This window comes from Glycine soja, chromosome 1, assembly GCF_004193775.1.
Source record: "Glycine soja cultivar W05 chromosome 1, ASM419377v2, whole genome shotgun sequence".
NCBI classification, from domain to species: domain Eukaryota; kingdom Viridiplantae; phylum Streptophyta; class Magnoliopsida; order Fabales; family Fabaceae; genus Glycine; species Glycine soja.
The window spans coordinates 35,959,777-35,972,804 of record NC_041002.1 but is presented as its reverse complement, the minus strand read 5'-3'; the positions used below and the strand labels follow the sequence as shown (position 1 = coordinate 35,972,804).

The 13,028-nt window shown below is 31.5% G+C and overlaps 1 protein-coding gene across 1 annotated transcript; it reads right to left on the bottom strand.

The window, feature by feature from the left end:
- Positions 1-6,633: 6,633 nt before the first annotated feature.
- LOC114415196 lies at positions 6,634-8,931 on the bottom strand. Its single transcript, XM_028379790.1, has 5 exons — positions 8,568-8,931; positions 8,151-8,453; positions 7,804-8,065; positions 7,564-7,680; positions 6,634-7,422 (listed from the first exon to the last, which is right to left on the bottom strand). The coding sequence occupies exons 1-5, from the start codon at positions 8,799-8,801 to the stop codon at positions 7,265-7,267; spliced, it is 1,074 nt and encodes a 357-aa protein (XP_028235591.1). The 5' UTR covers positions 8,802-8,931; the 3' UTR covers positions 6,634-7,264.
- Positions 8,932-13,028: the final 4,097 nt, after the last annotated feature.

The following is a 13,028-nucleotide window of genomic DNA, read 5'->3' as shown; positions in this document are numbered from 1 at the left end:
GTAAAAATTACTGAGAATTGGTTACTTCTAATTTTGAGCTGAAATTTTTACTGAATTTTCTAGACATCTGGAAAAAAGTTATAAAAAAAGAACCAAATGATTTGGATAAAATGAAAAAATACGAAAAATCACACAAGTTGGAAGGAAAATCAGTATCCAGAAAAAAAAAAGGTGAAAGGAAGTGTGCTTGTTGTTTAGGCTCAAAATTTATTCTATAACTGGTGCCTATGTTATACCAATCTTAGTTCCGAAATTTCAATTGAAAATTACTGTGACAACAAGTGCCAAAGCTAGAGGTTTGTTGAGTCTTTTTTTTTATAGTTTTTTTACTCTATTCTAAAGCCATTCTAAGTTTCTCTTTGAGTCCTAACTTGCTTCTATGTCCTTTTCATTGCTTTAATTGTTGAGTAATCCTTGAAAAATTGTCTTGTTAAAACTCCATTTTTTTATCTTTCATTTCATTTTTTTTTTTTGTCTTTGGTTATTGCTTGTCTCTTTGTTTTCTTGTTTGTGGGTTGCCATATAGGGAATTGGAAGGAGGATTGGTGTCATCCCTTGAAGAATTTGAGTCAAGAAGAAAGGGACCTACCACCTTAAGAGCTATTGGACTAAGAAGCACTCCAAATTGAGTGAATCACCAAAGAGAGAACAACCACTAAAATTGAGGACCGTTTTGTAATTTTGTAATTTGCAATTTACTTACCTTCATTGCTTTCAAGTTTTGTAACAAAAAGGCCTTTCATTGGAAGTGTGTTGGGAGCCTCCAATAAGTTACCAAACTTCCATTTGTGTGTAATAATTTTAGGCAATTTTACCTTAGGATTGTGAGTGTTTTGTTGGGAACCTTAAATGTGGTCATCCAAACACTCTTAGGATTCGCCTAGTTTACATTTCTTGCTTACTTTTGAAGCTTATTTCTTTTACCTTCCATTGTCAAACCGCCTAGATAGCTTGCATTTTACCAATTAGTTTTTACCTAATCTTTCACACCTCTTTTAGTGTTTATTTTGGCTAGTTTCAACCATAGTTTCTTTTACCTTTTGTTTTCAAACCTCCAACAAGAAAGAACCACAACTTAGGAACCAACATGAGTCATCATTCATCTAGTGTTAATGGCAAGGGTACTAGTCATAAAGACCCTTTATCTAGAATCTTAGATGAGTTGAGTTCCCTCAAGTTATGGAAAGAAAAACATGAGAGAAAAGAAAAAGGAAAAAAAAAAAGAGTGGAAGAAATAAGTCAAGATGAAAGAAATAAAATAAGAGAGGAAGAAAGAAGAAAAATAATGAAAGAAATGAAAAGAGAAAAACATGCCTCCTATAGTAGTCATAACTCTTGCAAGAGCCTAAGTGAAGAACTTCGCGACTATTATGAAGGAAGGCATAGGTCACATCTTAGACCTCACTCCCATAGGAGAGAAAAGGAAAGAAAGCCTCAAGAGGCTAACATTAACCTCCCATACTTCTATGAGAAGGACAATGTAGAGGCTAACTTAGATTGTGAAATAAGGGTAGAGCAACAACTTAAAGAGAAGTCTACTTCAAAATCTTATGGCTCTCACTCTTATCCAAAGAAAGACTAAGGTCAAGGAATCTTAGGGGTGATACCTTCTAAGCCCAAAGATGATAAGGGGAAGATAATAGAAAAGCAAGCCCCTAAGGCTAGTATGCAAGAGAAGACTAGCTCTATAAAGTGCTTTAAATGTCTTGGAAGAGGACACATTACTTCTCAATGCCCCAGCACGAAAACCATGATTATGAGGGGCCAAGACATTTATAGTAGCCAAGATGAGGCTACTACTTCACCTAACTCTAATGAAAATGAAGAAGCAATAGGGGAAGAATCTAGGGAAGAAATCTATCCCCAAGAAGAAGGACAACCTTTAATGGTTAAGTGTCTCCTCCAAGAGGTTAGCTAAGAAGGAAAGTCATTTTGAAATAAAGACAAATATTAAAGAAACTTTCCCTCGTAGACAACCTCCACATCTTTTCCTTTTTAAAAAGACACTTGTTAGCACTGCCACACCTCTTGGGCTTGAGGTTATTCCCCAAGTAAAGGAGTTGTTGGATGAGGGTTTGGTTCATAAGAGCTTAAATCCTTGTGCTCTGTTGGTGCCCAAAATAGGTATTATTAGGCACCAAATCCCTAAAATAAGTGATATGATGAATGTGTTGAGTGTCGCAACCTTCTTTTGTAAAATCAGTCATGCACACAACATCTTCATGATTCATGTACATAGGGACTCATTAGGTAGGTTTGTTCTTATTTTTGGTTTTAATACAAACTTAGGTGCTCATATGGGACACCTTAGGTTTGTCTTATTTTTTTGTAGGAATAATCAACACGAAAATATAGAAAAAGGTACGCTTTATTGCATTACTTTCCTTAATTTTTTAAATAGTGGTCAAGGGGTTTCCACAGACCCTAAGAGAATAAAGGTCATTCTTGATTGGCCCACTCCACCAAGTATAAGGGAAATCTGGGGCTGCCATGACTTAACAAACTTTTACAAAAGGTTTGTCCCATATTTTTCTTTACTTGTAGCACCACTCATTGAGTTGGTGAGGAACAATGTCCCCTCATAGGAAAATGTCCATGAAAGGGGTTTTCAGACCTTACCCTACTCTAACATACCCAACACCACTAATACATATATTTTTATTCTTTTTACAGGTGTCAAGGGAAGGAGCCCAGAATATGAAGAACCTCGGGATTTGAGGTCAAATCCTTTCCAAGGTGGAGGGGATGATGCAATCCTACCCCGCAAGGGTATTGGATAGAAGACTCCAAGAGGATTGGGCTAGAGCTGCTAAAGAAGGCCTTGGGGTTCTCATGAATCCCAGGGTAGATTTCTAAGCCTATGGACCAAGGTTGGGTCCTCTCTTCTTTGTAAATATTAGAATAGATTTTTCCTTCTTTTAGGCCTTGTATTTTGGCCATTCTAGTAGTATAGGGTTTTAGCCTTGTATTTCAGGGCATTTTGAGTAGTCTTTGTATTAGGGACTTTTTTTATATTTTCATGTAGTTTGGCATGGGGGTGAGCTTAGCTATTATAGGGGGTGTGTGTAGCTATGCTCTAGCTTCTTTAGGAATCTTCTCAAGGAAGCTTCTCAAGGAGGTGAGCTTAGTTATTAGAGGGGTGTGTGCAGCTAAGCTCTAGCTTCTCAAGGAAGTTTTCTCAAAGAAGCTTCTCAAGGAAGTTTTCTCAAGAAAGCTTCTCAAGGAAGCTACCTAGTCTATAAATAGAAGCATGTGTAACACTTGTTGTAACTTTGATGAATGAAAGTCATATGAGATACACTTCAAAGTTCAACTTCTCTCCCTCTTTTATTCCTTCAATTTCGTGCTCCCCTCTTCTCTCTTTCTTTTCCTCCATTAAAGCATCCTCTTCAAGCTTCTTATCCAAGGCAATTCTTGGTGGTGAAGCTCCTTCTTCCTTGGCTTATTCCCTAGTGGATGGTGTCTCCCCTCTCCTCTTCTCCTTTGTCTTCCGCTGCATCTCCATGGTGTAAAATCACCATTGAAGGATCTCATTGAAGCTCAAAGATCCAGCCTCCATAGAAGCTCCACAAGCAAGCTTCCATCACTTGGATCATCTTGTGTGTTAATTGTGCGCCGGGGGTATGATTCCCCATGAGTGCGCTTGGGCAATGTATGAACAGAGTGCTCGTCGTCCTGGGGGCTTCTAAAACGAGCCTCCAACTGATTGTGGTCAGCCTTTAGCTTTCTAAGCTCCTCCTCATGGCGTCGCTTCATCTTCGCAATGTGGTTTTGGAGTTGTTGGAAAGTATCAGTATCTGGCATGGCTACTACAAGAGGATTGGAGCCTTCGAAAGGGATCTCGCGTCTGAGGTCAGACTGCGTGTTTACCATGGGTAAAAGAGGAAGATAATGAGAAACTCCGGGGTATGTTTTACCGCGGCCCAACAGTGGGTACCAAATGTACTTACCAAAATCCGAAGCTGGTACACGTCAGGGTGGACGTGGCTAAGGTGGGCTCCTGGACTCCACACCAGCTAAAGAGTGACCTTTGTTAGGAGGACAAGAGGGAAGACCTACAAAACAAATGACTCTGACGCTCAAGTAAGTATATGAGTTAGGAGAATATGAGAGAATAAGTATATGAGCAGGTATGAAGGTGTTTGCCTCAAGTGAGTACAAATGAATGTGTGAGTTGTGTATGCTCATAGGTGTGTGTGTTCGATAGCGTACGAGAGAACCTAGTACTTATAGTGTGTAGAGGGAGTTGCGAGTCCTTATTTGTAGGAATTGTTACCGCCTTTGCAGATAATTACTAGTTTGTAGATAATAGCCGATAGATTATAGATAAAGTTAGAAATAATGTACAACTTAGAGATAAAAGTTGTTACTTCCAGAATAAAAAATATTTTTGATCTCTTTCAACTTTAATCTAAACATACATTCATTCTTATACAATTGGTCAATCTTTGTAGGAAGATTTTTATGTGTATAGAATAAATATTACATACACTCAAGCATAAACATCATATAAAAATGATTTTTGATTTTTGATATGTAGAAATAATTTTTGATTAATTTACAATATACAATGATATATGCCAATTAAATTCAAATATTTATTAAAGAACTAATAATACACATAATTTGGTAACGAAATAAAAATAAATGTTTGTAATTATTATTTGTTACATAATACTACTAAAAATTTTATAGTCAATAAATTATAATTAAATTTTAAAATTAATTTTTATGAAAATTACAACACATTCGGTATTGTGAATTGATAGCTAATTACTTATAATTTATTTTGGTTAAAATATACAAATAGTTCCTTAACTTATTTTTTTATTTAAATGAGTTTCCTAACTTTCAAAAGTTATAAAATGGTCTCCTTATTTAATTTATGATAAATTAGTCCTTTCAAAAAATTATTTGTTTTCAATTTTTGAGCATGACAACTTTCAACTTCTATTAATTTATTCAAAATATGAAATTTGTTGTCTTAGATTCTTGTACATAAAAATTATGAAAATCAATTAATGTTCAGACCAACAAAAACACATAAAAAAGATGAAAAATACATAAAAAGTTAGTCTTAGGAGTAATCAAAAACTTAAAAATCTAATATTACATTTTTTTCTTATTATTTATGAGACTCATTTTTCACAAGATTTTCACTGGATTTATGACCTTTATCATTCAAACATTAATTGATTTCTATAATTTTCAGGTATGTGTCTTTAATAAGACAAATTTCACATTTTGAATAAAAAAAAGTTTAAAATTGTATTAAAAAATGATCAATTTTTTTAAAGGATTAATTTATCATAAATAAAATAAGTAAGAGAATCATTTTAGAATTTATAAAAATTAGGAGAACAAATTAAAAAAAAAAAAAAGAGATCGGACTATTCCTATATTCTAGGCATTTATTTTGGTAAGTTTAGAAACAATTTTTTTTTTCCATAAATAAAAAGGAAATCTAAAACTATTCCCTGAACATTCTTAATGAAAAAAGTAAAACAAAACATTCTTGGCACATTACACGTGTCAAAGCGGGCCCGCTTAAACAACAGGTCCTACATGGCCAAACCCAGTTAGAAAATAACGAAATAAAATTCTTACCTAGTAAAGGCCACAACCCCAAAAAAGCAAAAGTCCTAACTCGCTTTAAAAATATTTCTGTTCCTACTACTTGCTTTTCTTAATTCAAACTAGATTTCAAAATTTGAAGACAATCAAGAAGAATACACAATCCACAATTGGTTAAATGTATGAACGGATAAAAAATAAGTGCCGACTAATTTAGAGTTTTGATATAGTATTACCCGTTAAATGTAGTAAAACTATATTACTTATACTACTACTATGTTATATAAATATATTTAAATCATTTTCAATCACACTAATAGTGAAATGCATAATGAATATCTTAACAGTAAAAAAACATAAGTAAACTAAAATTAAATTAAGGGTTAGTTGTTTAATTTTGTTTTTTAAATGTTTTTTTAATAAAAAAATGTAATTTCTGATTTTGTTTAAAACAATTCCTTTTTTGATTTATTTAAAAAGAAAATCATATTTCCTCCTTAAAAAAACTTTAAAAAGAATTTCTATTAAAATTGTTTTTCTTTTAGTTTAAAAAAGTCACCCTAATACCCACAAAAATACAAATAGTTATAATCGAAATGTGGTGTATGATTAAAGGATAAATATAGTAGAACAACCAAAATGTTATTCTATACTTAGTGAGAGAAAAAAATACACTGAGAGAAAAGATACATATTATAAGTTATATGATGTCATAATCTCTCATAATTAAAAGGAGTACTATAGTAAAATAGGAGTATTAGAATAACATAATTCTAAACGAATACGAACAGTGCTACGAGTACAAATCAAATCCAGCTGCCACTGCTTCTTGGGGTAAGCAAAGCAAACGTAACTCCAATTTACACTAGCAAGACTGAGTTGTCAACCAGTCAAACCATTTCCTTCGAATTTAAGATAGCGATTTACCAATTTAACACAGTAATTAATTACACTAACACCTGTCATTAAGCCAGTATCAAAGTAATACCTACAAAACAAGGGTCTCGACGGTTTAACATTTGAAATTTGAATACAGTAAACTAACCACAGATAAAGACATCATTAAATGTAAATTTTCATTTCCATTGCATTATTGATTCATAGTAATTGGGGTGTCCAGGCTGTAAAATATCAGAGTACAGTAATGACTTCCCTCCCAAATGATTACATTCTGATTCAATTATAGGAAAAAAGGCTGTAACCTCAGCAAATCCTGCTTATGCCTCTTCAACTTTTCAAATTATTTTATCCAAAACCACAGAAAAAGAGGGGCAAAAAAATTAATAACCCATCCCACCGCTTTTTGCCTTTCCCAAGCCATTAAAACAAAAGTTACTGATATCACTGCCACCATCTTCTGCTGCTCCTACCGCCATCAATGGCTTTATCCATAGACCCCCCAAATGTTGTTATTTTCTACCGATAAACCAAAAAAAAAAAAGAAGCTATAATTCCTTTTTTCTCCCAAACCAAACAAAATCCCTACTTCTTAATTTCTTCTACCCTTATATAAAGATATTGCTATTCATCCTGTAGAATATAAAATAAAATAAAAACTAAAAACTGTTACCCATTTCCCCAACCCCAAAAAAATATAAAAAGTAAAAACTACACCCATTCCCCCAAAACCAAAAAATAATAATAATAAAAAGACTAGACTAGCCATGACTACATTCATCATTCGTTCATTTCAATAAGTCCATTCCAGAGGCAACTGGATCTCATGGTTCACCACAACTTGTGGCTGCTGCTGCGGCTTCAAGTTGTTACGCTTCTGATGATGGGAATAACCATAACCATAATGATTATTATTATTATTGTTACTCCTAACCCTTGAAACCGGCGATCCTGCACATGACACCAACAATTCAGAATTTCACATACCCATAAAAACTTGTTCCCCACCCCCAATAATTATTAAAAAAAATCAAAAAATACTCCGTAATAAATAAATATAAACCCACAAGAAAAATGAAAAATGTACTTTACCATTTTCCCCATTGAAACGAGGCTTGTGTTGCTGCTTGTGGCCACGGCCACCACCCACCACACCCTCCAGATTCAACGCCTGCGCCACTCTATCAGACACCAACACAGTATTGCACACTGCAAAACCCGTAAAAAAAAAAAAACCAAGTCAGTAATTGCAATTAATAAAAAATATTAATTATTTTAATTAATTAAAACCATTATTATATCATGTTTAATTAAATTGACTAGAATGATTACCTGGCTTCTTGCGAGATTCATTATTATTGCGAGTGTCAACACAGCGAGGCAAGAACACGCCGGTTCCGGTGCTTCTTTCTCTCTTGCCAGAAAGAAAAACGGCCCTCATGCCAGACCCATTAGGAGGCCATGCAGAAGCAGACAAACCTATCCCATTAACAACGTTCCCTACCCTAACAACGTTGTTGCTGCTGTTGTTGTTCCTTCCTCTGTTGGGAGGGACCATTTGCCTCTGTTGCTGCTGCTTCCTCATCATCTCAAACTACAAAACAATAAAAAAATTTAAAAAATATGCACCAATTAAAAAATAGAGCATAAAATTAAAAGCTGTTTGCGTTTTCACTTACTTGCGCAATCTGTAACTGCTGCTGAGAATGCGACGGTTGTTGCTGGTGCAGCTGCGGCTGCTGATAGTAAAATCCCAACACGACGCCGTTAACAGCGTTGGGTTGAGCAGCAGCAGCAACGGGAGACGGCGTCAGAAAGCTGTAACCGTCGCGCATCCTCTCGACTTCCCCTGCGGCTGCCCGCAGCAGATCCCACGTGGACGAGGAGTTCACGTGGGGAACGGCGCCGTTTGGGCTCGACCCTTTCCCGCTGCTCCCGAACGCGCTCAGGATTGACTGCGGAGAACCACCCCCAAACACGCCCTAAACAAACAAAACACAATAAATTAAGTTCTCTATTTATTAAGAAGAAGACAAAGTGGACAAAGTGCTGAGTTTGTTTTTTTTCTTTTCTTTCTTCTTTTTTTTGTTGGTCACCTTGGGTTTTGCAGAGTTGTTGTTGTTGTTGAGATCGAGTTCGAGAGCGACGCGGCGAGTCAACTCGGCGAGGTGGTGGTCCTCCTCGTCGCTCTCGGTCTCGCTGGAGGAGCTGAAAAACAGAGACTTCGAAACGGCGTCGTTTTTGGCATTGTTGAACGACGTGTCGTCGTCGTCGTCGGTGAGAAACTGAGGAGGGAGCCAAAACTCGCCGTCGTCCAAATTGTCAGCCATGGAAAAACACAATCAAAGAAATTTGAATTTGAATTTGGGAAGAATTTGAGAAGAGTAATGAAGAGAGTGAGTGAAGAAAAGAAAGAAAGAAGAGAGAAAGTGAAGATATGGATCTGTGAGAAAGAGGGTTTGTATCGAACAGAGGCATTCCCCTTAAGTACACTCCGTCTCGAACACACAGTGAAACGGTTTTGGTTTTTTTTTTTAATTATTAATTATTATTAAAAATAAAATTAATAAATTTTTGGGGTGTGGGGTAGAAACTAGAGAGAGGGGGAAGGAGTGTGGATCTGTGGAGAGAGAAAAGAGGCGGTGCTTTTGGCCTCACGCGCGTTTAGGTGACAGTGTGGTGCACGCGCCTTTCATGCATTTTTGTAACTTCTACCGTTTCGGGATGGTTACTTACTCGGTTTCTCTTTGTCGATGGGTCGTATTGTTTGGCATAACAGCACTAAACACGTGAGGGGGAAATTTGGATTCCGAAAAGGAATATTTGTCGTAAAATCATTATTTGAAAAAGAAAGAAAAAGGAAAATTTTTAATGAATTAAGGTTGGAATTTAATTTGAGAATGGTAAAATAATCAATTAGAATTTAATTTGAGAATGGTAAAATAATCAATTAGAATTTAATTTTTAAAAAACCGTAAATGCAGGTTGTAAATAGAAAATTTTGAAAATAAATATTTCAATTTGTAAAATGGAAAATAATTTGATTTTTAAAGTAAAAAATAGTGTTTAAAAGGTAAAATAAAAGAAAAACGGATTTAATTTTAATACATTAATTTAAAGATTTTTTTATCTATAATTATTTAATAGGATAATTCTAAATTTTTCCTCTTAGTAGGAAAATTTATAAGAGGATTTATAATAAGATATAAAAAAATTGGAGAGAAAAAGTTATAAAATTATTTCAGGACGGTCATATTTTTACTTTTATAATAATTACTTTTTGAAATTTTAATCTAAAACTATTTCTAATTAATTTATTGCGTAGATATGTATACATGATTTTTGTTATGGGTTAAAAATTAAGGATGTCTCTAAGTAATTGAATCAAAACTAATATTGTTTGGAGTATGTAACTATCACTCTTACATCATTCTTTTTTGCTAAATAGATGGTTACATTATTATGTCAATTTTATGCGTTATAAATATTTATACATTAACAATTTACCTAAATTAAATTAAGGAATTATAATTGTTGATGAAAATTGAAAAAATAAGTTAATGATAAAATCTATAAAAAAAATAATATGTAAAGTTGTTGACGTATGTTTGTTGATTTTTAATTAATAATTATAATTCTTATTTTATTTTTTTTATAAATTTGAGTTTAATGATCATGTTTTGTGAAGTGTAAAAGTTTTTATGATGTCAATAAATAAAAATTTCTTTTATATGACTTTTAAAGTATTAATTATTACTAAAATTAATAAATTTATTATGATAATTTGCGATTTGATAAGAGTATAAAAAATTTTAGATAGTTAATGCATATATTATTTCCTCAAAATATTATTGGTTATTATTTAATGAATAAAAAATTACTTTTATCAATTAATAATTTCCACTTTTAAACTTGTTATCATTTTTATTTGATATTATGTTGTTAAAAATCAAATAGAGATATGACCTAAGGAGTGTCTTAAGTCTTAATACTCCCTTTTTTTAAGTTGTTTAATGTTAGAATACATGAATTAAAAAATATATCTTATATTTTCCAATTGTGCTAAGATTATTTATAAATTATTGATATGATAATATTTATCATTCTGATTCATTACTTTAGCACTTCATCTATTATTCTTTTATTTTATTAATAAAGATGTAATTAAAAAATAAAAATAATATTATCTTCAAATTCAATATGATGGATAAATTAAAATAAAAAGTTTTTCTTATAATGAAAAGGAAAAAAAAAACTAATTTTGAATGTTAACCTTTTATTATTTACAGAACTTGATGCCTTCTGTTTTACAGTAACGTAATCACGAAGAATAGTTCAATATTTTTTAGCTATTTTTAAGTAAAAACAAAGTCAAGATTATCATTTTAAATAGTTCAAATAATTATAATTGTTGATCAAGATTAAAATTAAGTTTATTTTATTATTTGTAAAAAGTTTCATCACCAATATTTAATAACCCCCATTACTAATGCTAATAAAGTTTAATTTTAACATTAATGAAAATTGTGATAATTGCTAATTTGTTTCAGATGTTGATGTTTAATGCTAGTAAAGCTTACCAACATTATTTGGTCTGAAAATAACTGAACTCGCATTATTGAATAAAGTCTTGGGTCATGTTTATAAAAGAAAATAATGGTATTTAGAAAAGAAAATTATTAAAGGTGATCTATCAAATTTTACAATGAAAATTAGTCATTGATAAAAGGATAAATAGTCACTTGTGTCCCTAAATGTATAATTCAGCAATAAATGTGTCCCTGAAAGATGAAAATATAAAATTTAGTCCTAAAAGTGTAAAAAGTACAACAGATATATCCGTCCGTTAACTTCTATATGTCACTATTAATGAAATAGTCTACCCGGCACAAAGGGACGAATTTGACAAATGCGTCCTAGAAAAATGAAAATATAAAATTTAGTTTTTAAAAGTGTAAAAAGTGCGACAAATATACCTAAACGTTAATAGTAGATTGTGACTAATTATTATAATTTGGAAAATTTTATAATGATTGCAATAAATTTTTTTTAACAAACTCGTAAATTAAATTGAGTATAAAAGAAAAAATACTCGTTTTATAAACTCGTAAGTAATTTTTTTATACTCTCATGCTTGATCAAAGGTTCAAGTAAAAAAAAAATACTTATTGTAAAGCATTATAGTTAAATTAGATCCATGAAAATTTTTTAAGGAAAATTGTAATGACACTTTTAATTTGTAAGAAACATTCACCTCCTTTGGAATAACTTTTTTAAGGTTATGACTTTTTAAATGATCAGTCAAAAAAATAATTGTGTATGATTTTAAAAAAATTAAAAATTAACAAACTTTTATTATAATTTTTAATTTGATGTCATTGCATATATAATAGACATTCATATTTTATTATGAAAAAATTATAAAAAAAATTAAATAAATAGTATTTGATTAAACAGAAACAATAATTTTCTTATCGTTTTACAGTAAAATTTCTTTTTTTCCTGTATTGATAGCATTTATTCAAGAGTTAACAACCAAATGATTATTTATTTTTTGTAGTTGAAGAAAAGTAAGAAGAATTTGCCAAAACAATAAAAATTCACTTCCATTGATAATATTTTATGTATGTCTCAACCGTTGATGAAACTTAAAAATTATATAACGGAAAGAGGCACTTACAAGTGTGATATAACTCTCCCAAAATTTTGTCACAATCATTATAAATTTTTCAAAATTATAATAATTACTCACAATCCACTATTAACTTTTAGATATATTTTTCGCACTTTTTACACTTTCAGGAACTAAATTTTGTATTTTCATCTTTCAGGGATGCATTTGTGAGCAGAATAGGAAGACGAAAAGTCAAAAAAATATTATATAATAAATATGTCCTTATGCTAGTAATTAGATATGACCACGTTGACAATCATTTCAATAACAAATTTGTCTCTCTGTGTCACGTAGGTTATTTTATTAACGGTGACGGACGAATGTTAAAGGTCGGATATATTTGTTGCACTTTTTATACTTTCGGAAACTAAATTTTATATTTTCATCTTTCAAGGACACATTTGTCAGCGAATTACACATTTAAAGACAAAAGTAACTATTTACCCTTGATAAAACTAATAAACACTTTCCACCAACATGATAACAAAAAAAGTTAATGAAATTTTATCTCATTTTATTTGTTATTTAAGACAATTGCACAAGTTTTAAGAAAATAATTAATTATATTTATTTCATGATAAAATAATCTTATCTAACTAAATATTTTCCATAAATGATTCATTGCACTTTATAGTTCTTATCATATAATACCTCTTTCATTCCAAAATAATTGTCCTCCTATATCATTTTATATGGATCTAGAAAAAATAATAAATAGATAAAAGATAATAGTAATTTTACAAAATTAACTTTATATCATCATTAATTCATTTATAGAATTTATTATTCATCATTAATATTATAAGAGATATAAGTGAAAAAATATAATTAATGTTATATTGAAAAGCTAAGATGAATTATTTTGGAATAATTTTTTTTCTCC

Excerpts from the sequence above, each read along its gene's own strand:
- LOC114415196 (XM_028379790.1), bottom strand. The coding sequence starts at position 8,801 with ATGGCTGACAATTTGGACGACGGCGAGTTTTGGCTCCCTCCTCAGTTT. Across the intron at positions 8,454-8,567 it reads ACAACTCTGCAAAACCCAAG|GGCGTGTTTGGGGGTGGTTC; the intron begins GTGACCAACAAA and ends TTGTTTGTTTAG. Across the intron at positions 7,681-7,803 it reads TGAATCTCGCAAGAAGCCAG|TGTGCAATACTGTGTTGGTG; the intron begins GTAATCATTCTA and ends CGGGTTTTGCAG.